Genomic DNA, 27,372 nt, shown 5'->3' on the forward strand with positions numbered 1-27,372 from the left:
CCCACCGGAAAGGTAGATGAACTCATGGACAAACTCCTTGGCTAGGATCTCGAAATTTCTCCAGCTATTCTAATTTCAAGCGACTTAGGCATGTAGAAGGGGGACACCGGACGTCCAGCATAGATTCCTTCGGACTTGGCCCATCGTCTCAAAGATATCGGCTTTTGGCTAATCCCGGTAGTCCTTCCCGCTAGAGACTTCAGTTTAGCTTTCCCTAAGGTTACGATCCACCATCTCCGAGATACTGTCACGAACCACTCCTTCAGCGGACAAACTCCGTATCCCCAGGATACTGCTCTGATTAACTGCTTACTACTGGTACTGCAACTGCTCCTAGCCACATTCATCGCTTCTCTTTTATCCTCCCGTCAACAAGGCGAAAGAATCTAGACTGACCTGTTTACCACGTCCAGAGTCATCCCGCATCCGGCGGACGTCAGAACCAAAAAAAAAAGATCCCTGAGAAAAACCGTCATGAATCCACTAATACCCTATACAAGTTATAATACCATCTTCAATAAATATTAATAAATTTAGTTACATAGATTTTACCCAAAAAAATCCCTTTTTAAAAGACTAATTCAAAATTTCTAAAGAAAATATCATTATGATTGAATTTAAACTTTACCGTAGTGGTGCCATCTACAGACAAATAATCTATCTTTAAAAGTATTACAAAAAAAAACTTATAATAAATTTCAATTTATTACAGCACGCTACATTTATAAGTAATTTCAAGGGCAGCGAGTGATAAACAAGCCAGAGAGAGAGCAACAAGCAACAAGCGGAATCTTCCACGCGCTTTGAGTCTAGGCTAGAACCTTTCTTATCGATATGAAAGGAGTGCGTCGGCGCGACTTGAGTCAGGGAAATTGCATATTTTTTCATAGAATGGAAAGGTAAACCACTGTGTTTGATTTGCAATCAAACAGTTGCTCCTTGTAAGGAGTTTAATTTGAAGAGACACTATGATACGAATCATAAATCAAAATTCAATTGTTACACTGAAAAAATAAGAATGGACACATTGTCATTTTTAAAATCTAAACTTCAAGGTCAACAATCGATGTTTACTAAAGCTAATACCGAGAGCAAAGATGTCCTGAAATCAAGTTTTATTGCATTAGATCAAAAACTTTCATTGATGGTGATTTTATTAAAGACTGTATGTTGAAAGTTGCCAATGTTTCCTTTCCATTTCAAAACTCTATAATACACAATATTTCGCTGTCAAGAGACACTGTTGCTTCAAGAATAAATGATTTATCTTAAAATTTGGTTCTTCAACTGAAGGTGAAAATTAAAGAATTTACAAACTTTTCACTGGCTGTAGGCGAGAGCCCTGATACTGTTGATACAGCTCAACTTGCTGTTTTTATACCAGGTATTAACAGTTATTGAAATAATATTATTGAAGTAACTTTGAAATAACTGAAGAACTATTAAAGTGCGTTCCATTGATAGGTACTACAACAGCAAATGATATTTATTCTGCAATTGAGCATTTGATAGCAGAATATGAACTCGACTGGAATATACTTAGCAGCACAACTACGGATGGCACTCCTGCTATGGCTGGCAAACATTCGGGCGTTGCAACTAAATTTAAACAGAAAACATCAGGAAATTTTGTGGGATTTCACTGTATAATTCATCAGGAATCATTGGCATTAAAACATTTAAAAATGAACCATGTCATGCAACCTATAATCAAAATAGAAAATTTTATAGGGAGCAGAGGACTAAAATCGCCGAAAGTTCAGGCAGTTTTTTCAAGATTTGGACGAAAATTTTTCTGATGTCCCTTATTTCACCGAAGTTCGTTGGCTCAGTCGAGGAGTAGTTTCAGAAAGATTTTTTGCATTACGTGACCCTATTCAAGCTTTCATGTTAGAAAAAGGCAACCCAATTGATTATGACAATGACTGGTGGATTGATTGTGCTTTTTTGGTAGATATGAATAAACATTTGACTGATCTGAATGCAAAGGTACAGGGTAAAAATCTGATTGTCACTCAAATGCATTCATGTATTCAAGCCTTTGAAACAAAGTTGGGGCTGAGGGAAAATCAGGTAAAAAATCAAACTTTGGATCATTTCCCTCATTTAAAATCAATTGGCTCAGTGAACCAAAAAAAATTGGATCAATATTCTCAGCTTCTGCAAAATCTGATCACGGAATTCAACAATCGTTTTGAAGACTTCTAAAAAGTGAATGAAATGGAATTCCCAATTTTCTACAGTCCATTCAATTTTGAAGCTTCACAGGCACCAGTTTATTGGCAAATGGAGTTGATAAATCTACATCGGACAGTATTTTGAAAGAAAAATTTAAAGAGGTTAAACGCTCTTACATTTTATACACAATATTTCAAGAGTTTGGATAACTACCTGGAGTTAAAACAGCATGCAGCACGCATTCTGTGCATGTTTGGTAGCACCTATTTATGCGAGCAGATGTTTTCCGTCATGAAAATAAATAAGAACAAACATCGCACAAGACTTACGAATGAACATCTCCAATCAATTCTTAAAATAATTACAGCAAATATGAAACCGGACATCAATGAGCTTGTCAAACACATGAGAAGTCAGGTATCTGGATCCACGAGCTCAAAATAATTGCCCTCTTTTATAACTTTGATATGATTTTTAACAACCGTATATTATATACTATATAATTAAATAAATAAAATGTTATAATAATTCAGTAAAATTTTTTTATTTGAATCTGGCCCGCCTACAGATTCTAAATTTAATATATGGCCCTCTGCAAAATTCAGTTTGACACCTCTGCTCTTGGTTGTCTTTGTCCTTTGCAAAATCCCTAAGGTTCAGCGCCTTGCGTGTTGACTTATGAGATTCTCGCAACCTCTAACGAAGGGACGCCACCTTCTGGAGATAGATCAGTATTCCCCGTACAACTCTCAGCGAAGGTTGCCTTCCTTTACTGCATTTTTTTCCTTTACTGCATTCCCTGTGTGCTCCCAGCTTGCAGATCTCGTATTCATCCATTTTATTTTCATAATTTGGCAAGTACTTTTTAATTATCATTTATCATAAATTTTCCACATTTTTTAACAACTTTAACGCTCAAATTATTTTTACTTAATATAGTTCTATGAATCTTTCTAAGCTTATTTATTATGTCCTAATAAGAGTTTAGAACTTAAAATTGAAGCATATTTTGAATTAATTTCAAAATTACAGCACGTCCTCATTCTCATTTAAGGACACTGGGCATTCCAGTGAGAAAATTATCTCTTTTGGACTAACATGCGAATATTGCGATTAGTTCTTACTAATTTTTTGGTATAGAATAGATATAAATTGTATCATTCCTTAAAAATGAAAATAATTTTAGACTTCTGATAATATTTGTGAACACTATTATTAGTTTAATTGTATTTAATTTTTGAATTACAAAAAAGGATCAATATGGAAATAACCTATGTAAGTAAATGAATAATACCATGTAATTTCATTTTATGTATATATATTTAGTTAAGCGCATTTAAAATACCCAAGTATATAAAATAATTAAAAATATATAAAATATTCTGTACATGAAAGCATTTAAAATATACATTGAATTACATACTATATAGTTGCTCAATTTACTATGAAACTTTGGAAAACAAAGTATGCTTGAAGTTACGTGGCATTTCTTATTCGCTGTTTTGATGTACAATTTTCTCTCTGAAAACGTCTTTGCTTATCCCTTTTTGCTTTTGTAAGTCCAATAGGATCGTACTTCACTTCAGCAGAAGAGGCTGATTTTATCATTTGCCATCTACTCGATCTACCTGGCTTTTTTTCAAATATGCTACGGCAATCTCACGTCGTAAATAATTTACTAAAATCTGCTTCTTACTATCTTTTTTATGAAGAGTTTTATACAAAATGTAAGCATTCATTACTGACCTGCCTATCATTCTTGTAATTAAACACCAATGCCATTTTAGCCCCTTATTGATATAGTGTGCTTTTCTAACCCTTAGGAAAATTTGCCACAGAGAAGCCTATGGTAATCTATGGCAACCAATGGGTACCATAGAAATTTGTATGGCAAGATACCATACGCCTATGGTTACCATAGAGATTTGTATGGCACAACCCCATAAGCCTATGGCTACCATAGAAATTTGTATGGCAAGATACCATACGCCTATGGTTACCATAGAAATTTGTATGGCAGAACCCCATAAGCCAATGGCTACCATAGAAATTTGTATGGCAAGGTACCATAGGCCAATGGTAACCATAGAGTCTTGTATGACATTTATATGGCACGTCACCATTCTCCTATGGCAACCATAAAAATTTGTACCGCAGTATACCATAGGCCAATGGTAACCATAAGGATTTGTATGGCACGCTACCATTGGCCTATCGCAACCATAGAAATTTGTATGGCAGTATACCATAGGCCAATGGTAACCATAAAGATTTGTATGACAGATTATCATAGGGAAAATCTGATCTAGATCCCCACCAACGAAACAACATCTCCTATGGAGTCCTCAAAAATATCTTCTAAAAGAAAGAAATATCCATTTTTTCATCCCGAAGTTAATTAAATTCAACATGCTATCCCTCAAGGCATTCCTGGTGAGTCCTTACCGGCCTCCGGGTGGCCAATTTTTCCATTTTTGAGTGTTTGAAATCCGATGTTCCATTGATTTAGGCTTAGAGTATCAGACCGCCATATTAACGTGTCATCCACTACTGATGGAATCTTTCGCTAACTTTGGCTACCTATTTTAATATTTTTTCGATCTCATTCTTGGTCTAAAACATTTTATTGCAAACGCATATGCGATTATCTATCTGAATTTATTAAGTTTTTATTTTCCGGCTGTCTGGTACTTTTATTATCGGTATCTTTTCAAAATATGTCGCGATTGGGTATAGGTTTTCGCTGTGTTAAATTTTGCTATTTGCTAACGCTGACTTTGTACACTTTAATTAATATCTTGTTGTTAATATTTTTATTTAAAATTTTTATATTTCTTTCTCCCAACTGTTTCTGATTAAACAACATCTTTCTTTTTATTTTATCCCCTCTCTCTGATTTGTTATACATTTTGAAAGTCGCAACACTTTTCCATTATTAATGGTGTTCTATTCCCCATAGCAATTTGTAAACAATCTTCATGATGAAAAAAGCAGTTAAGTGCTTATGATCAAGCCATGTCATCATTTCTTTAATAATTAAAATTTTTTAATTCTTTTAACTTGTTCGGTGATAATTTCATTTTATTTGCTTTCATATATCAATATCAAAGTCAGTGTTTACATTCTCATTAGTTTTTGATTTTAATTCCACTTAGGTTCTTGCAATGCCTTTTTACAATATCTTACATACGTTAGGGCTTTATATTTTTATTTTGAGTTTAATTTTTGCTTGCCATTAAATTGTTTTTTATCATGCCTCTGCGTTTTACTATCTTACAACTATTATTTCTTAAGTATCAACATATACTTGTACAATGTTCTGTTACATATTTATACATAGCTTACGGTCATCACTTAACTAGATTTGCTGGATTACTGGTTGACAATTATTTTGCTTCAATGTCATCAATGGGACAGTCCCTGGCCATATCATCCGCTGCAGTAACCAAAAATGCTTTTAACAATTTATCCTTTCCTTAAGTTTCCTTATCAAACTAATTATGATGCCAATCAATCAAATTAACGTTTTTTATTCTCGCTCCGACCTCCAGACACACTTTCTATTTTCCTGTTTTTTACAGTTTTAACAAATATTGGTTGCCTGTACTCAATATATTTTGTTCCTAATCAACATAACCAATATTTTCCCCACTCACTCCGATCACTGGACCCATTTTCTAACCGTTAGTACTAACCGTTTAAAATTTATTTGAATAAGAACAGCATTCAGAAAGGATTCTGCAAGTGAAACAGGGGAAGTTTATCAAAGAACTTTTTAAAAAACGCTTTCTGGATACATATTTATTCTACAATTATTAAGTTTTGCATTTCTAATATCCATTGCGAAAGATTCTTGTAAGTAACTATTTTTTGATGTATGGTAAAATATCAACGAGAAATGTTGCCATAGCTGTATGGCAAAGGTGTACCATAGCCTATGGAAAAATATTTCGTCATAAGCTGTAGCACATCTTAGTTTTATGGTAAACTTTTGCCATATAAAAAAAATGTCATAGGATATTCCTATGGGGTTTTGCCTATGGCAAAATTTTGCCATACACCTTTGCAATATACGTACGGCAAAATTTTGCCATACATGTATGGCAAAATTTTGCCATAGGCAAAACCCCATAGGAATATCCTATGGCATTTTTTATGGTAAATCTATGGCAAATTTTCTTAAGGGAAGAACCAGTCATGTTGATCCCCACTACCCATGAAAGCGTTGTAATCACGCATGATTTCTGATTGAGGCACATGTACTCTTTCTTTTTGTACTTTTCACCACCACATTCTTTGCCCCCTCAGGATTTATTCTTTCGAAATTCGTTGCTATTGTAACTGATTTATGGTCATTCCTTCCGAATCCTTCTCATCAATCTCAGGTGGAATTGAAATGATATCTGCCTCAATTTTTCCTAAGAACAAATATTCCTGAGCTTCCTCTGTTTTAAGAAATTTACGGTATAGTATTAATTTCAATGCAATACGGTATAGTATTGCATTGAAATTTTGAAGAAAATTACAAAAATTTGAAAAACACCTAAAAGGTGAAATAATTTCCTAAAATAACGGAAATATTATTTAAAAAATGCCTGCTATTTTTATAATTCACTTACTATATAAAAATACATGCATAATTAAGTGAATTAAAACAATTCTGCAAAATTCTTTAAAATTTGTCTGAAGCACCTAGTGTCCTTAATTGAGGACATTAGGTATAATGTTATATGAAACGAAAAGCAACTGTATTACACAAATTTATTTACCATGATATGTTTAGCATTATATACAAATTTTACTTAATGTTTTATCGACTGTCCTCAATTGAGGACAGTGGGCGTTAATGGATTAAGATGCTTACGTGAAATTTGATATCTTCTCCCTGGAGCACACAGGGAAGACCTGGACCAACGTGGTAGAATTTCTCCTACCAGTTTATATATCTTCCGCAACGTAACAATTAGCATTGCCACTGTGCAAAATTATGAAATGATTCCTGGATAAAATTTGTCAAGTCAAAATAAGGAATGCTGTCCGGTAGAAATGTTTCTTTTTATTTTGGAGATTCAAAGTAACTCACAATAATCAGCGAACTTAGCTGCGTGTAACAGTTTTCAACCCTCCTTCAAATCCACCACTCCTACCCGAATACACCGATCCCAGCAGAACAAATTCCCAACAGAACAATCAAGTTAAAAACTATTGACACAGCTATAAATGTATTCCTTCAATTTAAAAGTTGCAAGGTTGAAAAATTTTTAAAAAAAAAATAATCCTTAGTTAAACAGGAAAATTGGTATACGCGATACGTTTTTTTTCTTCATAAATTAAAAAATTACTACCTCTTTAGACCATGAAATTTGCACTATAAAAAGATAATAGATTTTTTTTCCTTTTAAAACTATCTGACTACAATATAAACTTTTTATTTAAATTTTGTACAAAATGATATGCATAAAGATATCATCAAAGCAGTGCATAGAAAACTTACTACTTTCGTAAAAAGTTGCAATAAAAAAAGACGTAACAAATTATGCACAGATGTACTGCTAAACAATGCTGAACAATGATGAGGGAATATTACGCTAAATCAAAAATAACTTGAAAAGATTATCCTTTTTCCTGTTTCTTCGAACGATAAAAAATTGTGATTGCTGAGAATCATTAATGAAGAAAAGAACATGGTCAGCGATAATTATATATCTTTTCGCGTGTTAAAATATGTCCATTCATCCCACTGAAATTACATTTTTAGGTATAATACTCAACGTACATTTAAGGCTGAATTTATGGAGTTAAAATGCATGAATTATGGGACTGGTTACAATGCTAATATTATTTATGCAATTATCATCATTCTTATTTGGTACGATTAAAAAAAATAAAAACAGTGAATCCTTAATGTAAAGAAAGAAAATAAACAAATTTGTAGAAATTTTCCCAAAATAATGCCTTCATTGCTTTATTTAAATAATTTCTACAAATACATATTGGTCATCTTTAAACATTTTATTGAAAATTTCTACCGTTTAAAAATCAAAAAACATATACTATAAAAGTCTATGCATTTTAATTAAATATTAATGTCGTAATATTATTATTATGTTCATTATTATTGGTCAGTTGTGATAATGTTTTTTTAAAAAAAATTATTTACTCAATTTCTACATTTTAAAGTATATATTAAATTTTTTTCATATTTAACGTTTTAGTAGGGTTTTTAAAAAGATATTCTTCAGCACAATGAATATGTTTATCGATTAAATTTCTATCGTAAGCATCATCGCTGAGGAATCATGAGAAACAATGAATATTTTTAGGTTAAGATATACAAGCTAGTTTTACAAGGCAAAAAAATTATTTTAATGAAATACTTTCTTTGGAAAGAATTAGTCCATTTAAATTAAAAAGAATAATAATTGGTATAAATTAATGGCAAAACTAATTTGAAGCACTTATTTGAAGCACTATTAATGATACTTATTTGAGCACTATTAATGACTATTAGAATTATTTAAAAAAAACTGTTCCTAAAACACTGTAGTTACATGCAAAAACACGACAGAGTAATATTAATATGCTAATTATAAACAAGTCATCTTATTTCAGGTTTTAGAGGTTATATATTTTTTATACTATTATTATTTTTTTTAAATTTTAGTTTACTTAGTTTATTCCATGGTTACTTAGATTTGCTGATTTTTTTTAGCATCAAGGTTGCTCTTACATAATGTAATAAATTTTGGAAAAAAAAAGTATTTAACAGATTTTATATGTGAAGAAAATATACCAAAACGTGAATTCTATCTGAATTAAATCCCTAATCCATAATTTCTAATTTATATAATTGCATTTTTAATGTAGAAATTCAGTTTGCCTGTTTACTCTAAATTAATGTAACTAACATTTTACATACTGCTCAAGTAAGATATAAATAGATTACAAAGACCAATTTTACAGGAATTGATGAAAAAAAGTCCATAAATTAAGAAATATATCACGAAAAAATTTTATCTTCGGATCATTATTCTTTATTTTGAAATATTACTATGTAAAGAAATGTGTCTTGAAGAGAATGTTTATTTTTTCCCATAAAAAATATTTTGTTTGTTTAATTTTATTTATTTTACTTTATGATACCATTTTTGTATGTATATATATATATATATATATATATATATATATATATATATATATATATATATATATATATATATATATATATATATATATATATATATATATATATATATATATATATATATATATATATATATATATATATATATATTATATATATATATATATACAGTATTAACATATAAATCTAAACATATAATAAGCATGATGCATATTATAACATTAAGGCTTTAATTCAAGGTAGTCATTGATATAGTTCATGAAGCGTTGAGCATCGCTAGAAAGTGAGATGTAGTTTCGAAATTTCTAAGCAATAGCTATGGAGAAATAATTACTTAGAGAAAGAAGATGAGACTTAGATGAGAGAAATAATTACTTAGCTTATTTTTGTCGAATAAAAGCTGCTCGCTCAATTTTTCAGAATAAGACTTTTTGAGCATGAAATTAATTACGATAAGTAGCTTCTAAAATGTTAAAACTTTACTTAATTTACAATTAACAATATCAATTAAATTGCCTCTGTTTCCCTAAAAGAAATTTTAAACTGAATAAGCAAACTTTATACTGCAAAAAATAATTCTTTTTAAGTAAAATTAAATCTGAAGTATTCACTTCAAGCTTCATCTAATGAGATGTGAAAGTGGCGACTTTGAATAGTCTCAAAAATAGTAATTAATGCAGTATATAATGAACTATAAATGATAATTATATTAGTACGTGTGAATTACTGTTAATGTATGGAAGCAGTAATAGAAATAATGTTTAAACTTTATAAATACAAAAATAATATTTTTCTTTTAAAAATAATTTTTAATACGTATAAATTAATTTTCTTTATTATAAACAAATTTCATTAATTATACTATTTCATAGATTTTTCAGGAGCTATATTTTTTTTAAAAAATATCCCACTTTAATTTGTCAAATGATTAAGTGAATTTAGAATTATTTATTTTATTTATTACATTTTTAAAACTTGGGATTGTTCCCGAGCTAGTTAAAATCACAGCTACAAACGAAATTATTTCCAAAACTATTTTTTGACTATTTCCCCGGCATTAAATTCAGTTTTAAAATACGCGCATAATTAATTCCAAATTTTCACAACATAAACTGAAAATCACACTTTTAAACAGAAACTGCAGTCGAGTTAATGAATTCAAAGCTAGAAAGTTTGAACGTAGGAGAAATCGCCGTCTATCAACCCACAGATGAGCCTCACATAACCATTACGAACAGATGGTATTATGCATTTAAGACTGTGTGTACGAAGGAAAAGAAAGAAAAAAATATAGAACATTAGAGATTCCTTAAATGAAATTTCTACTTTAGTCGCTTTCAGCTTTTTATGGAAAGATGCTGCAACTTTTAAAGTTTTCAATGAGAAATGATTGTGTATGATACTTAAGAAATCGTGATATTTTTAGATAAAGTTTAATCGATTATGCATAGAAGAGGGAACTTGCATTTAATACTTCGCTTAAAAATCGTAAGAAAAGAATAATAATCAGTTCATTCACGTACGAAAAAGAACGAAAACACAAGAGGCTAGAATCAATTTAAACCTAAAAAAATTTTTACTCTGGACTCCAAGAATGCTGCATAACGACCCTATTACACTGTTAGAATTTTCATTCTGAAGTAACTGTAAGGTAAAGAAATTTTTTTATCTTGTTGGCTTTCAAACCGTTTGCAGCTAATATGGTTAACAAAATTATACAGAATTTTAACCATTTTTCAACTAACTAGCATAACTTCAAAACCGCATAAACGAAAATTAACTGGACATTAGAGCTAGGCTTTATTTTAGGAAATGTGAGTTAAAGGTTGTGGTTGACCCTTTACAAAAATTTAAGATGTTTTGTGGTTGACATGCGCAAAAAACACAACTGAGGCAGAAAATGAGGTTGTGTTTTACACCAAAAATGAACTCACCAATAAACCTCAATATCAATCCTATTTACACATAATTAAATCAGCCTCATAATAAGCAATTCTTTTAGTTGAGATTGCGTGAAATTATTCACACCTCAAGAATACTTATTTGCTTGAAGTGTAGAAAAAACAACACGTAATCCTCAGAAACAACTTGACAAAGTTGGTTGCTCTAAGGGAGATTTCTATCAACCTCAAATGTGAATAAAACAACTTCATGCACATTGATTATACACCTTGGGAGGTTTATTTTTAAGGTTATTTTTGAAGTCAACTTCAGATAATAATAAACCTTAACGTCTTAACGTTAACGTCTTAAATAAACCTTAACGTCTCAAGACAACCTCAAATAAGCCACAAAAACACCTTAAAGTTTTGTAAGAAGAGTTGTGCTTTAAATGAACCTTGTAATGTGGTTTAACTTATTTTTCTGGTTGTTTACACATCGGAAGCGATGGGAAATACTAGACTTTTTTGTGCTAAGCAGCTTTATCGTTCTGCCATCTATGCGTGAATAAAATAATCATATTCTAATAATCTAGAGTCATAAATTGGGGAGTGCAGGACGCTGAAAAGTCTTGATGTGTCGAAGGGAATATTCTGGAATCTATGCTGGGAATCGAATCCCCATTCTTTCCGTCATGAGATTGATAGATTAGCTCCCGCGGCTATAAAATGTACCCAGAGGAAAGGAACTAAGTAACTTCATTAGTTTGGCCTATTTTATGGGATAAGATTCTGGTTTTTTAACTGAAACATGTGAAGGTAGTTAATAAATGATTTTTCTCAGAGTTATTTGAATACTAACTTATTTAGGGTTATTTGACTGTTTTGTTTGAATATTGTGAAATAACTATGAAAGAAATTGTTATTTATTCTTTTTTTGAGAAATTTCTAATAGGACAGTAAAAAAAAGATGAGAGACTATGTCTAAATAAAAGTTTAAATTTGAAATATGCCCCCCCCCCATTGTCCTTAAAAATTCGTCACTAAAGAAGCTACGTCATTAAAGAAGCTGCATTTTCATTTCTCTAAGAGGACACAATGGTGGATGACTATACAAACTCATGTGAAAAAGTTTGCAATTGTTACACTTTTCTTGGCATTTAATTAGTATATGCAGTGTTCTTTGATGTAAATTATTTTAAAATATTGAAATTATAATATTTTTTAGGCTCTCCTACAGTAATCGACACTGATATAGAAATCCGGAGCTTTGGTTCAATATCTGAAACTGATATGGTAATTAATTTGAAATGGTTCAGTATTTTAAGAAAACATTTTCATAGAAGTTGTCAAAATATATAGACCATGTTTATTTATATCAGCGTTTATTTATATCAGCGTACATTAATAACATAAACTACACATATTTATCTCAGTTATTTCAAGAAATCCAGTGGTTTTCTGCGGAATGTAAACGTCTGAGGCCAAAATGTTAAATTAAAGTAAAGTTAAATGCTATAAAATGGCAAATTTGTCATTATCCCGGCTATCATTTTCCTGACTTATGAATGCCAGGACATTGAAGTGTTACCAGAAATTTTTTTAAACAGTATACTGTTAAGAGGGAAAGCAAATATTAACCAAATACCAAGTTTATGTATGATTGTAATATGCTTGAATGTAATCAAAGTTATTTATTTATTTAATGATTGATTATTTTACACAATTTTATTCTGTACATATCAGCAACAAAAAATTTTTTGATTCTTTCTACAATGGATAAAAAGAAAAATTATTTAAGCAATTTATGGTTCATCTAACATAAAGGCTTAAGTTGAGTTACTTACTATTAGTTTAGAGTGACTGTTTTTTAAACTTCTAAGCTAATATGTCATTTTCCTGGCATTCAAGAGTTAGTGAATTTCTATTTCATTTTTTTCCTTGAGCAAATGTCAATAAACTATACTGCTGTCTGAAAGATATTAATAAATGTAACTAAATTAGTATTAAAAAAAATTTCGATTATTTTGAAGACTTTTTTGGTCCGAATTGTCATGTTTTCAAAGAATCACCCATTATGTTCATATTTTATAAACAATACTTAGAAAAATCATTATTCTTTTTCAAATTTTTAACCCCCGTCCATTTGTTTTTAAGAAAAATAATCTATTTATTACATCATACATCATTTCCTATTTCAGATTTTAATTAAATCGTTCGCTAAAATAGATGGTTACAAAAATCTAGAATGTCTATTTTGCGCTGATAAATTATCCAAAGCTTTTTTTTCCTACAGCATCTTTGATATTTTTAAATTTAAATATTTCTTATTAAGAAAGGGAAAACGCATGATTTTTACCTTTTATGCCAGCTCTAATTAATTTCCAAAATTAAGCAGTTTTAATAGTTTTAAACGTTGATTATTATCCAGATATTAAAAAAAAATGTCAACAATACTTCATATTTAATAAACAAGTTCCATAATGTGCTGCTAAAAATAAAAATAATTTCAGAATATTTAATTCAAAAAGGAAAATGAAATATTTATTTATTATCCAGTAAAATATTCCAATGTGAAGAAGCTTTTTTTTAGACAAAAAAATCATCGGAATAATTTTTTTAAAAGAAACGCATGTGTTTATTTATTGACACACTTTAATGTTAATTATCAGGCTCTAATCCTTTTAGCAACACAACAATGCTTTTCGATTTGTTTATTTTATTACTTAACATTGCTATCACGAAGAAGTGTTTAAATGGCATTAAACTAAATTCCGATACATCAGATTGAAGAACTTGTCTCAGAGATGTTCTGTGACTTTTAAAGCTGCATAATCTAGCAACTCAGTTAGTTTCCATGGAAACAGAAAAACACAGACTGCACCTGCAGACTTAACGATCACGCTAACATTAAGCTGTATTTTTTTTATGCCCATATATATTTTACAAGAAGGCTACACTTTTTTACTAGTTGGCCAAAATAATATCTTTAATAACAAAAGCGCAGCGTGTGTTTCAGCACAAATCACAATGAGTTGGAGCTCTTTTCCTGAACCCCTCTCTGTCTTTTCGTGGACAAGTTTTTTTAATGTGCGTGTGCTCTTATAACCCTTATATACAAAACGATGCAAGATAATACAAAGATTGTCGTGCTTATATGTATTAAGCCCTATTAAATGAAACGGAAGCAATATTTTTATTCTGATAAGTGAATAATTTGAGCTCAATTATGAAAGATTAAAATTAATAAATTTGTATTGCTGTTTTGTACACTCGTTTGCATGATTACTTCAAAAAAGCTCAAACATACAAGACACTGCCAAATTATATTTATATGCTTTATTTTATGCTATAAATATTTTAGATGAGTGTTACATATCTAAATGAATTGCGTAATCCAAAAATCTTCAAAGAAATTGAGAAATGTCTTTTATTTTAATTAAATGCTAAAACTCAAATTAGCAAGTAATCAAAAAGTAAATATAGATAAAATTTATACAAAAGACCCCTGTCTTGATTATTTATTTCAAATAGTAAATATAGATAAAAAGTAAATATAGATAAAATTTATATAAAAGACCCCTGTCTTGATTATTTATTTCAAATAATAGTCTGAAACTACACATAAATCTTCAAAAGTAAAAAAGAGATTCATTTTTATGCATTTATATTTCATTTTTTATATATATTTATGTTTAATTTTATAATAATTCATGGTCTCTTAAAAAATATTTTTTCTGATGAAGAGCAACATGAAATATTATTTTTCAATAACCTTATGATTTCAATATAGCAGTTTTAGTTTAATGACTCTTTTAAAAGATTTAAGCATTTTAACATTAAGATTTTTAACATTTAAGAGTCGCGTGTGTAAAAAACCAAAATCAATAAAAACAAACTGGCCGAAGACTTTTGCACGCCGCTTTACCATAAAATTCAATTTAGGGATTCAAAAGTGCTTTCATATTTAATTAAATAAGCAACTTAATTAAATAATTAACTTGATTAATCATTAACTTAATTAAATAATAAACTAAAAATAAGTATTAAAATTGTTTTTTATTGTAAAAAAGTTCTATAATTGCGTGCTAAGCGAGGAGAGAGATTTTAAAATAAAATATGTCTACCAAACTTACGTCGCATCTCTCAACAGAACATAGTTTTATATTCTCATAGTTTTATGTTGGAAAAAAATAGTTAAAGAGTGAAAAATCAATTAAAAACTGTTAAAATAATAAATACGGCAGTAATACTAATATGAAAAATTGACACAAAAGTGTTATTAGGAATTAGTTTCCGTTATTTACCTTGCGATAAGTTTTGTTTAAACTGGCAAATCTGTGAACATAACTTAAATTTTAATAATAAAACTAGTTTAATTTAGAGTGACATTTAATCTACATTTTAAAAACAATAATATATAGGTAAGATTTTAAGTTAAAGCTTTTTATAAATAGCAACACAGTAAGTTTGCATCACTTTTGAATGTAAATTGAAAGAACGGAATTTTGACAAAACTCCCTTCTAACGTAAAAGTTAAAGACACTAAGAATTGTTTTGCCGTTGTTTCTCATATTTATTAATTAATCACAAATTTATAAAACCAAAATTACAATGGAACTAAACGTAAAGTAAATAAGATATTTATTTCATAAAGGGTTATTAAGAAATATTTATACCCATTTAAAAATAAAATATTAAATAATAAATAAATTCAGCATAAATATTTTTTGTTAATAATGTTTTTTGCTAACTATTCAGTCAAATTTGTCACTTTCGGAAAAACTTACATCTAAACTTATTCAGTTCATGGAGTGTTTTAACTCGAAATAATAAAATACTCGAACATTTAGCTATATTAGATTCGTAACTCATCGTCATAAGATATTGCAATTACTCTCGTAACTACCATTATAAATAAATATTAATGGATGTATATGTATATATATATATATATATATATATATATATATATATATATATATATATATATATGTGTGTGTGTGTGTGTGTGTGTGTGTGTGTGTGTGTAACAATCCAGTATTTAACATTATGGTTATTCGTATGAAGTTATTTAAGTAAAATTAAAATGAAAAAACGGCCGTGATGGCACACTGGTTAAGGCACTGAATTCTGATAGTGAAGAATCGGATTCAATTCCCAGTGGCAGTTAAAAGCCCCCCCCCCCCTCTCCACCTTCATATCGAAAAAGAGCCAGTTTCTCAGGGAAGTAAAGATGGCCTGTGCGCAATGCTTACGTCATTGCCATAATCATGCCGGCGGTCACAACGTTATGGGGACTAAACATTCATCACCCCCATGGCAAAAAACGGGCTATTGCGGGGATGCTTTTACTAATGAAAAAAAGATTTTTTTTTTAAAATTAAAAAAGGAGAAATTCACATTAAAATTTTTTTTTTCCTAACAAGACATTTAACAAATTGTGAAAAAAAATGCATTTATAAAGAATTGCATTCGTATTCTTCATAGAATTCTGGAATTCAAAATAAAATATCTTAATTCAATATAAAGCCATCTGTTGTTGACAACTATTTTCAACGTTTGTAACAGTTCTTTTTATGTTTACATTTCAACGAAATACGTTATTCAATCCAAAATGAATATAAATTTATCGGAATGTAAATTTGATAATGCAAATTTTATATTAGCTTCAAAAATTACCGACGAGGAAAAAGTCGGCATGTTTCGAGCCCTCGAAAAGCGGGCACCCACTCTCAAGACTCAACAGATAAAGAAAACAAGACAGATTTTAGAAAAGAAAACACTAAGTTGTGGAAAACACACTAAGTATGAGTCAATAGATGATTTGTATAATACTTTGTGACAAACAAATCTTTCAGGTACCATTTATCTAAATTTTAAAGCACATCTTGTTTCGCCGATGTAGTCATTTAGAGCATGTCTTCTTTGCCCAGTGAAACTGTTTAAAGTGCGTTCTCTTCCTCAGGAAAAAAGGACACGTTTAAAACTTGAGATTAAGGAAGCGCGATATATATGTATTATCAAAATTTAATAATTCATCTATTGCCGCACATTAATGGAAACATGAGCGTAGGTTTATTTAGATAATATCCTGCCAGCTCATCTTGATGCTATGAAATCTATTCCATTCAAATGAATGCCTCTTCAATGGTTAATTAAATGAGTTCCTCGTGACCTCTCTGTATCACTTAGAAATGCATCCTGTTCTGATTTGCCTCTTTCAGCCTCCATCATTTCTCACAGCTTCCGCTGTTTCTCTTGTTCAGTTTATTACCTTTATTTATTTATTTTTTTTTTGTCTTCTTCATTCATAATTTTTGTCTTTTTCTTTCAAATCTGTATTGTTTCCTTCGACTATGCTTGTTGAATCCTGACAATAAATGTTCTTCGTAACTTGGCGAGCGCACGTAACTTAGCGATTTTTTTTCATCTTGATAAGTTTTGAAGTTAAGGAAATTTTGGCATTATAAAATAAATAATTTAACTACATTTTTTTTAATTTTAATCTCATGCATGCCGTTAAAATAATCAGAAAAGATTAGAGGCTAATCCAGATGTGCGGATTCAACTGTTTACAATTAAAACTAATTACGAAACAATTATTGATAAAATGAGGAAAATATTTCCGTTCTTTGTATAAATAAGTCTTTGGTTTACGCATTCATAATTGCTGAGATAAACATTGTTATCATTTATATCTTCGCAATTGCTAACGCACTTTATATAAAGTAATTTAGGGTCCCATAACCGAAAAAAAGAAAAGAACCCAGATGACCACTGCTTTGAGGGAATGGACGTAACAGAACTTTTGAAAACTGTAAAAGCAAATTAATATCTTTTAAATAAATTGTCCTTTTTCAAGGAATGAAATCACAATTTTGAATCTGCATATTAATATAAGCGAATGTTACATTAATCTCTATCTTGAACTTAACGTAATTAAATTACTTTCTCCTATTACCCATATGAAGGTATATAAAACATTAGATCATAAAAAATGCATAATTACATCGTGAGGAATTAGTTCAGAATTTAGATATCCAAAAAGTCATCTGTCATTTTGTAATGTCTGATTTGTCGATGATTGTAGAGGAAGTGCCAAGTGAATCTGGAAATATTTCGCTTAGTCATGGCAAAAGTCCAAGAAAGGTTAATGATGAGAATTACAATTTCACTCGGAATATTTGCAGTCATTACTATTTTCTTTCTCCTTATTTTCCGCTTTAAAGGTATTTAACACGATTATCCAGTGATTCTTCCACAAGATACTCGATAATTTTTACACATTTATCAGATAGAAGCGAAAATATTCGCTGGTTTGGAACAATGTAGTCGTTTGGAAAAATGTATTTAATGAGTGATTTGCATGCAAACAAATATATTTAGTTTTTAAAAAGCAAGCATTTTATTTTTTAAGTCGAAACTCTATCAGTCGAAAAAAAAAGAAAATGAAAACATTTTTTTTAAAATTACGTAGGAATTAAAAATTTTAAGGAAAAATAATAGAAGTTTCTGATTATAGAGGAAAGACATAGATATTGTAAAAAAAATTTAAAAAGGTAATTAATCGATTTATTTTCATTCTGAAATCCAAGTATTACAAAAAGGAATTCTAAGAAGAAATGAATAAACCATAAGAACTAAATGATTAAATTGTGGCAAACAAGAGAAAAAGCACTGCAAAAAAGTTTTTCAAAATTGAGCATAACACGGACAAATTAGCTGAGAAACAAATGAAATAAGAAAAGCCCATTTATTCAAAATTTAAACAGCATGAGCAAAACACATAGCCTCAAAGGTGATGAGGAAGAAAAAATGTGTGAGAGATATGTTTGCCGGCATTATTATGGGAACCAAAGACTCGCAGAATCTAAGTCTTTGCCTCTGTAGAATCTTAGATTCTTTGCAGAATCTAGTAGAATGCTCAAACCACATTAGTTGAGCACTCCAAACCAGGAAGAGTTATATAGTGGCAACGGCAATGAAACATCATTAGATTTTAACTGCCAATTTCAATCGTACAAAAGGTTCCAATTTGAAAAATATGGTCCCAATAGTCAGGAGATTGGTAATTATAATTTCACCTTTTGCTTATTTTACTATACCTCAAACAATTTTAAGTAAAAGGAATGTATGTCATGATGTGTCTCTGCGTTGTTCACTATATAAAGCTTCCCAACTTTCTTCGGGATGGGGTGCACAATTATGGTGGTTTGGCACTGTTAAAAATTTATTGAGAATTGCGATCTATTTAATTGTAAAATTTATTGGCTGAATTGCAATCTATTTAATTGTTGTTTTACCATATTTAAACAAAACAGTCATATAACCATAAAAAAGATGGTAATGAAACTATTAACAGTGAAAAAAATCATTTGTTAACTATTTTGACCTAAAATTGTTAAATAACAAGAATTTTATAGCACCAACAAAACCCACTTAATAAAGCAACTTAGTTTCTTTCAACTGAGTGCATATTATAGCCGAAAGAGCTAATCTGTTAATCTCATGATCTACAGATCGAGGGGTCGAGTCCCAGCGTCGACACCTCCATTCCCTTTAACACGCATGAAAAATTTCCAGTCTCTGCACTCTCAAATGCCCGTTGTAATGAGAAACTTAGCTCCTATGTACAATTAAATCTCTTTTTTTACGGTTTTAAAACCATAGTAGCTGTAAATGTTTAAAAACCCGTATAGTTTTGTATTCAAGATTTTATAACCATACTAGTAATAAACGGTTTCAAGACAGTAAAGGTGAAAAATATTCTTGCAGTAAACTTTGCTGTATATTGGATGGATTGACAGCTACCATAATTTTAGAATAAAAACTCTAACAGTGTAGTATGGCTACTGCGAACCTGGTGTTTCTTGGTTAGAGTGTTGCCAGCAGCCAAAAAAAACAACTCTTCCACCACAGGGTGTTTCTTTAGTTACGTGTGTTACTTTTACATGACATATTTCAACTTTAACACTCATTATAAAAACTTATTTGTATTAATACCATTGTTTGCTACGGAGCAATTTTCACTCAGTTTTTTGAGAATTTTTTTTTTAACTTTGAATATGGAAAATGTCAATGTGAGATTGAACTAAATAGATCGGCTATCGATTTTAAAACAAGGATTAGGCGCAAGAAACATTTTGGAAACATTCTATGAAATGAATACAAATAATTATCATCTTTTTGTAGATTTAAAATAAGCTTAAGTTTAAATAAATAAAGAAATGACGCTGCAGGCATTGCCCGAGTCGTATGGTTAAAATTGAAATTGATTTAATTTTGTCGTTTGATATGACTTTCCTGTGCTGAAAATTAGAAAGTATTTAATAAGTTAATAACTTTATCCGCTCTAGCTCCATAGCTTGTTCACATTAACCCCTTGAAGTTGGGGGGGGGAGAGATCTAGTATGGACAAAAACAACCCTTTTTAAAATTATTTTTCATGGAAAAACTAAGAACTCAAATTATTGTTAAAAAAATACTTCAAGGGTTACAAATTATATTAATCATGAATTTTTGACTAAGTCCTAAAAATATCTGCACTAGCCCCCTCTTCCCAACTATTGTCAGTAGAACTACAGAAGTTTTGACTTTTGCTCATGAAGTAGTTTAGATGGCTTGGAGAAAGAAGACTTTTATTGGCTTGCTTAATAAATTGACTGGCGAAGCCATTGTTTTTAGACTGGAAATAAATTTAAGAGAGATAATGCATGATTATGGATAGTAAGGAAACTGATACAAATATTGAACTGAATATAAACTAAAAAATAAAGAGCGAAAAAAATACGGAAAGTACTTGGATTCAACTTCAACTAAAATCATTGATATAATGCCAAATGTAATTAAACCAACAGTTATCTTATGGGTCAGAGATTTGGAACCTGAAAACAAGAAAAGATTTCAGTCAACTAGTAATAGAAACTAGCGGGAATTACTTTTGGTCCAATCCACGAAAGAATCCAATGGTTGGAAGAATAGAAGGATGGGATGCTAGTAAGTTCACAAAAAAGTGCTGTAATGGTCAATGACGCGTCCAACGAAAGCGGAGAAGATCGAAATTGAGATCATTGCTTGGGTTCAGGAAAAAAATTATAGCATTTTGAAATAAAAACAAGAGGCTTTGGAGTAGAATTGTTATGAACGTTATGGTTCAATATGGACTGTAGTACCAAAGAGTAGATAACTAAATAATGATGTGACTAAATAAACTTATAACTAAACTGTTGTATAATACCCATTATGAACGTAATGAGTGAGAAATATAGCTGTAACATTTCGTTTTTAAGTTCTTTAAATCTGTAAGTGTAAAACAAGTGTTTTCATAGATCTTCCATTCACTTCCGTTATTTTCAATAATATTTTAAGAAACATGTTTGTTGTGCAGAAAAACAACAAATCTAAGAAAATCCCCGCTTAAGCACTCAATGGGTGTTTAAAAAAAGTTTTTAACCGTTTCCCTAACTATCCCGAGTTAACTCAGGTATCACAAATATTTATTATCCCGTGTAAATTCGGGCACGTTTTGTTTTATCACGTTTTTATTTGGCCGGAACCAAAAATAATCTTCTGTGATTGGAAGTTTGTCAATTTTTGATTACGAGTTTTTCTATTTGTGAGTACGTGTTTTGTACAATTGTATATATGATGCTTGATGAATTTACATAGAAAGAAGAGTAAAAAAATGGCATTCGTGAACGACAAGAAATGCAGATGATTTTTCAGATTATGAAGATGTGAACATATACAAAGACTAATATTTAACTTTTTTCACTTGTCCGAGATAATTTAGCATAGTAAACTGATGGTAAATTAAATATTTTTTACTGATGAAAAAAATAACATTTCAACATAAAACTTGTGTAATATATATGTTTTAGTTCCTTGTATTTATTAATGAAATAAAAAATAATTATCTATTTTTTTTCAAACAGGAAAAAACAAAATGTATATAATTGTTTGAATAAAAATTAATTAGAGTTCAGCTAGATATATTGAAAAATTATATTAAAACATGCCGTATAGTTCAAATGCAACTCGTAAATATTTGCTGAGTTAAGTGAATTTACTTTCATTGAAATTAAGAAATATTATAGATTCGCTTACATGTTGACAGGTATTTTACATGTTGTTTACAAAATTTAACAGTACTAGTAGAATTCCTCTGTGAAAATAGTAAGAGAGTTTTACAAGTCGATAGAAATATAAACTTAGGAACGTATCTCATGTTTATTTTCAGGATAAGATAAATAAATCAGACACATATTTAAGCGTAAAACAAATAAGAAAATAACGTTAATTAAACAGTAAGATAACAAATCGTTTTCGTGCATGATTTTTTAAAAAAAAATAATTAATTTTGATCGATAGTTGAAATAAAAATACTCTCTATAAATTATGTTTACATCTAGTAACAATTGCAACATTTTTTTCAAGCTTTAAAAATAATTATATTTCGTTTTTAAATAAATTAATTTGAAATTTATCGATACTATATAAGGTTTTCATTTTTCAGTATATGATTCTCAACAATTCACGATTTTCATTTTATGTAATAAACTTTTCAGAACATGGTATTATAACTGAAAAATAAAACTGGAATGCTTCTTATTTCTTTTTCAGCTATTTTCAATCGATTGTTACTTTCGACAAACTTGGTTTGATACTCGACTGAAATTTAGAAGCGGAAATTTAACAGTTTTATCCATGGATTGGAAATTTTTACAAAGAATTTGGACTCCAGATACATACTTTTTAAATGGCAAAAGCTCGTATCTTCATAAAGTTTCTGCTCCCAATAAATTTGTTCGAGTAAGAAATGATGGACAATTAAAGTATTCTATGAGGTATTTTTAAATAACCAATAAAATTGCAATAATATTTAATGCAATTTGATTAAGTAATCTATTTCAATAATACTTAAAAAAATAACTATTTCATTTTTTTCAGATTGACAATACAAACAAATTGTCCTATGCATCTACGAAAGTATCCTCTTGACAAGCAAGCATGTCCTCTTGTAATTGGAAGTTGTAAGAAATAATTTCAAATTTATTTTATATTATTATAAAGTATGCGCTCTAAAGGTATTCTACTTTTTTAGTTAATGTGACCTTTAAACACCCCTCTTATGTACACATTTCAAATAATAAATAAATATATATTAATGCATGCAGTTTTAGTCACAAACAAAGAAAATTTAACCTTTACTTTATTTTCGAAAGCAACGAATTATGAATTTAAAGTAGGACTTAAATCATTGGGACTCGCGTTGTAAAAATATGTACTTTATTTGACATACATTATTGATGCCTTAAATTTAACTATGATTTTAAGTCTAGTTAATTATAAACTACTTTTATTAATTAAAATATATATCCAAGAAGAATTTATGCAGCTACAAGTCAGGGCTAAAGAGAATACAAGGGCTAGTTCACTCCGCTCTTAGAGCTGAAGCTACGATTTCCCTCCTCATGACGTCACTGTGTCCACAGATCTCGGAGATCCCAAGCAAAGATATGATAACTTTGCATCTTTCTCTTTGTAAAAATAAGTTAGACTTTTTCTGGTTATTAGCCTTCAAACTTTACGTAATTAACACATTATTTCCGTTCATAAACATAGTTTAAAAAAAACTTTCTTGGTTATTATATTAAAAAAATACCATTTTAAACTTATAAAAATGTTTTGCTAGTTGGTGAAAATGACACGATAAATACTTTATTTTAAAAAGTTCAGTTTTAACTTTAACTATTAAGAAAAATGAAGGCATATATCGACACTTTTTTTATCTACATATTCTTTTATAAAGATAAGTTAAGTTAAATTTAGAATCCCTGATTTTAAAATATGTCGTTAATAGCAATTTGTTCATACTTAATCATTAGGAAACATCAACCTTAAACGCTAATTACTGAAAGAAAATAATAATTTAGGTTCATAATGACATTAGAAATTTTACAATTGTTTATAGACATTTAAATTTACGATGATATAATTTATAGATATCTAAATTGATTAAATTTTTAAAAAAAATCATAAATATTTAGAATAACTACATTAAAAAATATGTTATGAAATTAGGAGAATTTCAACAATATACTATATATTTTATTTATATTTTTTACTTACATTTTAATTTTCTTTGACTTTATCTATTTTTTAATTCTTTTCACCTGCCTTTCTTTATGAAGTAACGAGGCGGCTTCTATTTAGATAATGAATTTTTATAAAAGTTCTTTACGACAGAATAAACGTATTGCTGTTTTATATTAACTGTGTCATTTCGGAATCCATTCTTTACATAGTTGTTCATTTATTTTAGGGAACACGCGAAAAATTATACTTTTTCCTTTTGTTTTTATATCAGAATTTTTGCAAGTTGCAATCGCGCAAACTGGCATTTCGATAATAGTTTTAAATTCTTGTAAATTCACTGCAAAAACTGAGGAAAGTCATTATAGAAAATAACAAATGTCTTAGAATATCTCGCAAAAAGAAATGATCCAATATTAGTTAGAGCTAGTAAGGCCAAACGCTCCGTTCTTGAAGTAAAAGTGCGAGCTTTGCGCCAAAGTGACGTCACTAGAGTGACGTCGGAGGATCGGAGCGGCGAGAGATACTTCAAAGGAGTGAACCAGCCCTTCTATTCTCTTTAGCCCTGGCTACAAGTAACGCATGTGGCATCCAATTCAAAATTTAATACCTGAAAAGTTAATTGCAAAAATTTTAAATATTTTAGTAATTAAAACAATTTTTAATTTATTCCTAATCTGCGAAATTATCGAAAGTGACTCCCCATCCGGAAAAAACTTAAAGGCCAGTTTAGAAAGTATATAAGAGGAATATAGGAGAATGTATTTTAATTGGTTTTTAAAAAAATCAGTTAACTTTCAATATTAATCATCCAATTTTGTATTAGAAAATTTTGTTCAAAAATTTACACTTCAAGATTAATTTTGTGTGTCAGTAGTTTCTTAATTTCAAAATTGTAAAAGTTTCAATCAATTTATTTTTTAAAGCTATTTAGAAGGAAATTCGAGCTTATATTGAATGGCAATATCATTATATCGAGCTTATATTGAATGGCAATATCATTATAAGCCTCGTACAGTGGCTTAGTTGTTAATGCACTAAATTGTCTCGATGAAGGACAGGGGGTTAATTAAAGAATAAACATAGGGGAAGAAATCTAGATTCTATTGACATAATGTAAACAAGTCCCCCAAGGTTAGGTGTGGTCCCTGTGTGTAAAGGAAAAAACAACATTTAGGGTAAATGAATTTAAAGTTGAAACGAGTTTAATTAAGAGAAACAAAATGCGCCATAATATTATTTTTAATATTAAGGATTAGGAAAATTAAATCCTAGTTGCTTCGAATTAAAATTTCAATGATAAGCGAAATTTTTTTTTCTCTTTTTATTAATCTGTAAAAATATTTAATAAAAATCATTCTTATTTTTTACTTTATAAGATAAGTTTCATGGAAAAACTCGAGTAGCGAGTAATAGAAAAATAAGTTTTGAAATATACTTAACAAAATGGAATATTCTTATTCTTATAAATTCAGGACAAAATTTTTAGATTTTTTAATTAAAGACTATAATTTTGAAAAACAGAATTTGCGGTAAACCGTTCCCATATGAACGGAAAAATTACCAAGTGAATGGTTTAAATACTGTATAGTTAGGCTTTTATTACCAGAATTATGTGTTTTCTTCACTATCAATATCGTTTCCATGCAGTGCGGTAATTTTAGCAGAATGTTTTTTCTCTGTATGTTAATCAAATAGAAGCATGCAAAATTTAATTTAATTTAAAAGAATATCAAAAAGTATATGTAATTAATTTATTAGTTTTTAAATTACCAGAAGTTACTTAGATTTAGGAATCGTCTATTTTTAAAAAGAAGTTATTCGGGAGTTGCAGACACTATTTCACTGTCTTCTAGACTCTTTGAGCAGGAAAAAAAAGCTCCCGTGGATCAGGTCGCAAATTCGCAAGTTTATCAGTAGAAGATGGGAGGCATCAGTCAAAATGTCTGTAATTAATTTAGTGCAGGGAAAACAATTCTCTCAAAAGTCGAGAGTTATGATCAGCAATTAAGAATGGTTGAATTTGAAAAACCAGAAGTTCATAAAAGCCCAGGAAAGATTACTCATTCTATATAAACAAAATTACGAATTTCTAATATTTCCCTCAATTCAAACACGCAGATTCTGTAGAGATTATCTCCTTCTTACTGAGCCTGAAATTTAAAAATAAAAATTAAAATGATTGGTTTTTCATAATAAATTAAGAAAATATTTTTTCACACAAGATAACTTCAATTGTGTGTTCCAGGAAAACTAGTTTTTAACTAAGCAAAATTGTTTTCCAGTTGCTTATACTTCTAATGATGTTCGTTACCAATGGAGGGGTGAAACACCAGTAATAGTAGCTGATGATGTTACTTTATCGCAATATGATTACCTCAATATTACTCTTGCAAATCATACGGAAGTTAAGCCAAGAGGTATCAAAATATATTTATTTATTTATTAAATGTGTTATATACATAATATATATATATATATATATATATATATATATATATACAATGCTAAAAAATTATAGACATTTTCAAAAATGTGTATGTAAGTAACACATAATACAGAAAACTGTTTTACAGGAAAAATTTTAACCTGGAATTAGACTTGAGTATTATTTACCTTGCTTGAAAAAAAAATGTTGGAAACAAACCTTGTTTGGAAACAAAATAAAATAAAAAATGACATCGTGGTTGTTATTGTGAAGTCCAAGATTTCAGTTTCGTCTTTAATTCACTTTATTTATTATTTACCTTTCATAATTATCAGTTTAATAGCAAAATATCCGGGAATTCTTTTTTCTTTTTCTTATTTCCAAAATTTGCTTTCTGTAACATTTTTTCTTTTATTTTCACTCTTTTATTTTGATATTCTTTCTACTTTCTATATTTTGTTTATACTTTTATTTTCTGTCTTGGTATTTTTATTGCAATCATTAATCCGGATTTCAGGAAAAATGTGTAGGGACAAATTGCTTTTTCAGTCAGAAAAGGTGATCAGTCTTCTCAGGTTTTGCAATGCAACCTGTTTAACGCAATCACTAATTGAAATCCAAAACAAGCTTTCAAATTTAATAGG

General features: G+C 29.4%; 1 protein-coding gene across 2 annotated transcripts in view; it reads left to right on the plus strand.

The window, feature by feature from the left end:
• LOC107453206 (gamma-aminobutyric acid receptor subunit alpha-2-like) overlaps positions 1-27,372 on the plus strand; it is an 85,975-nt gene that overhangs the window by 39,207 nt on the left and 19,396 nt on the right. For both annotated transcript variants that reach the window (XM_016069933.4, XM_071187581.2), the window contains exons 3-6: positions 12,431-12,498; positions 22,828-23,051; positions 23,155-23,237; positions 26,586-26,720. In XM_016069933.4, coding sequence (XP_015925419.2) covers positions 12,431-12,498; positions 22,828-23,051; positions 23,155-23,237; positions 26,586-26,720 — 510 coding nt within the window. The remainder of the gene's footprint in view (positions 1-12,430; positions 12,499-22,827; positions 23,052-23,154; positions 23,238-26,585; positions 26,721-27,372) is intronic.

This window comes from Parasteatoda tepidariorum, chromosome 11 (genome assembly GCF_982258835.1).
Source record: "Parasteatoda tepidariorum strain Cologne lab strain chromosome 11, Ptep-v5.0, whole genome shotgun sequence".
NCBI lineage: Eukaryota > Metazoa > Arthropoda > Arachnida > Araneae > Theridiidae > Parasteatoda > Parasteatoda tepidariorum.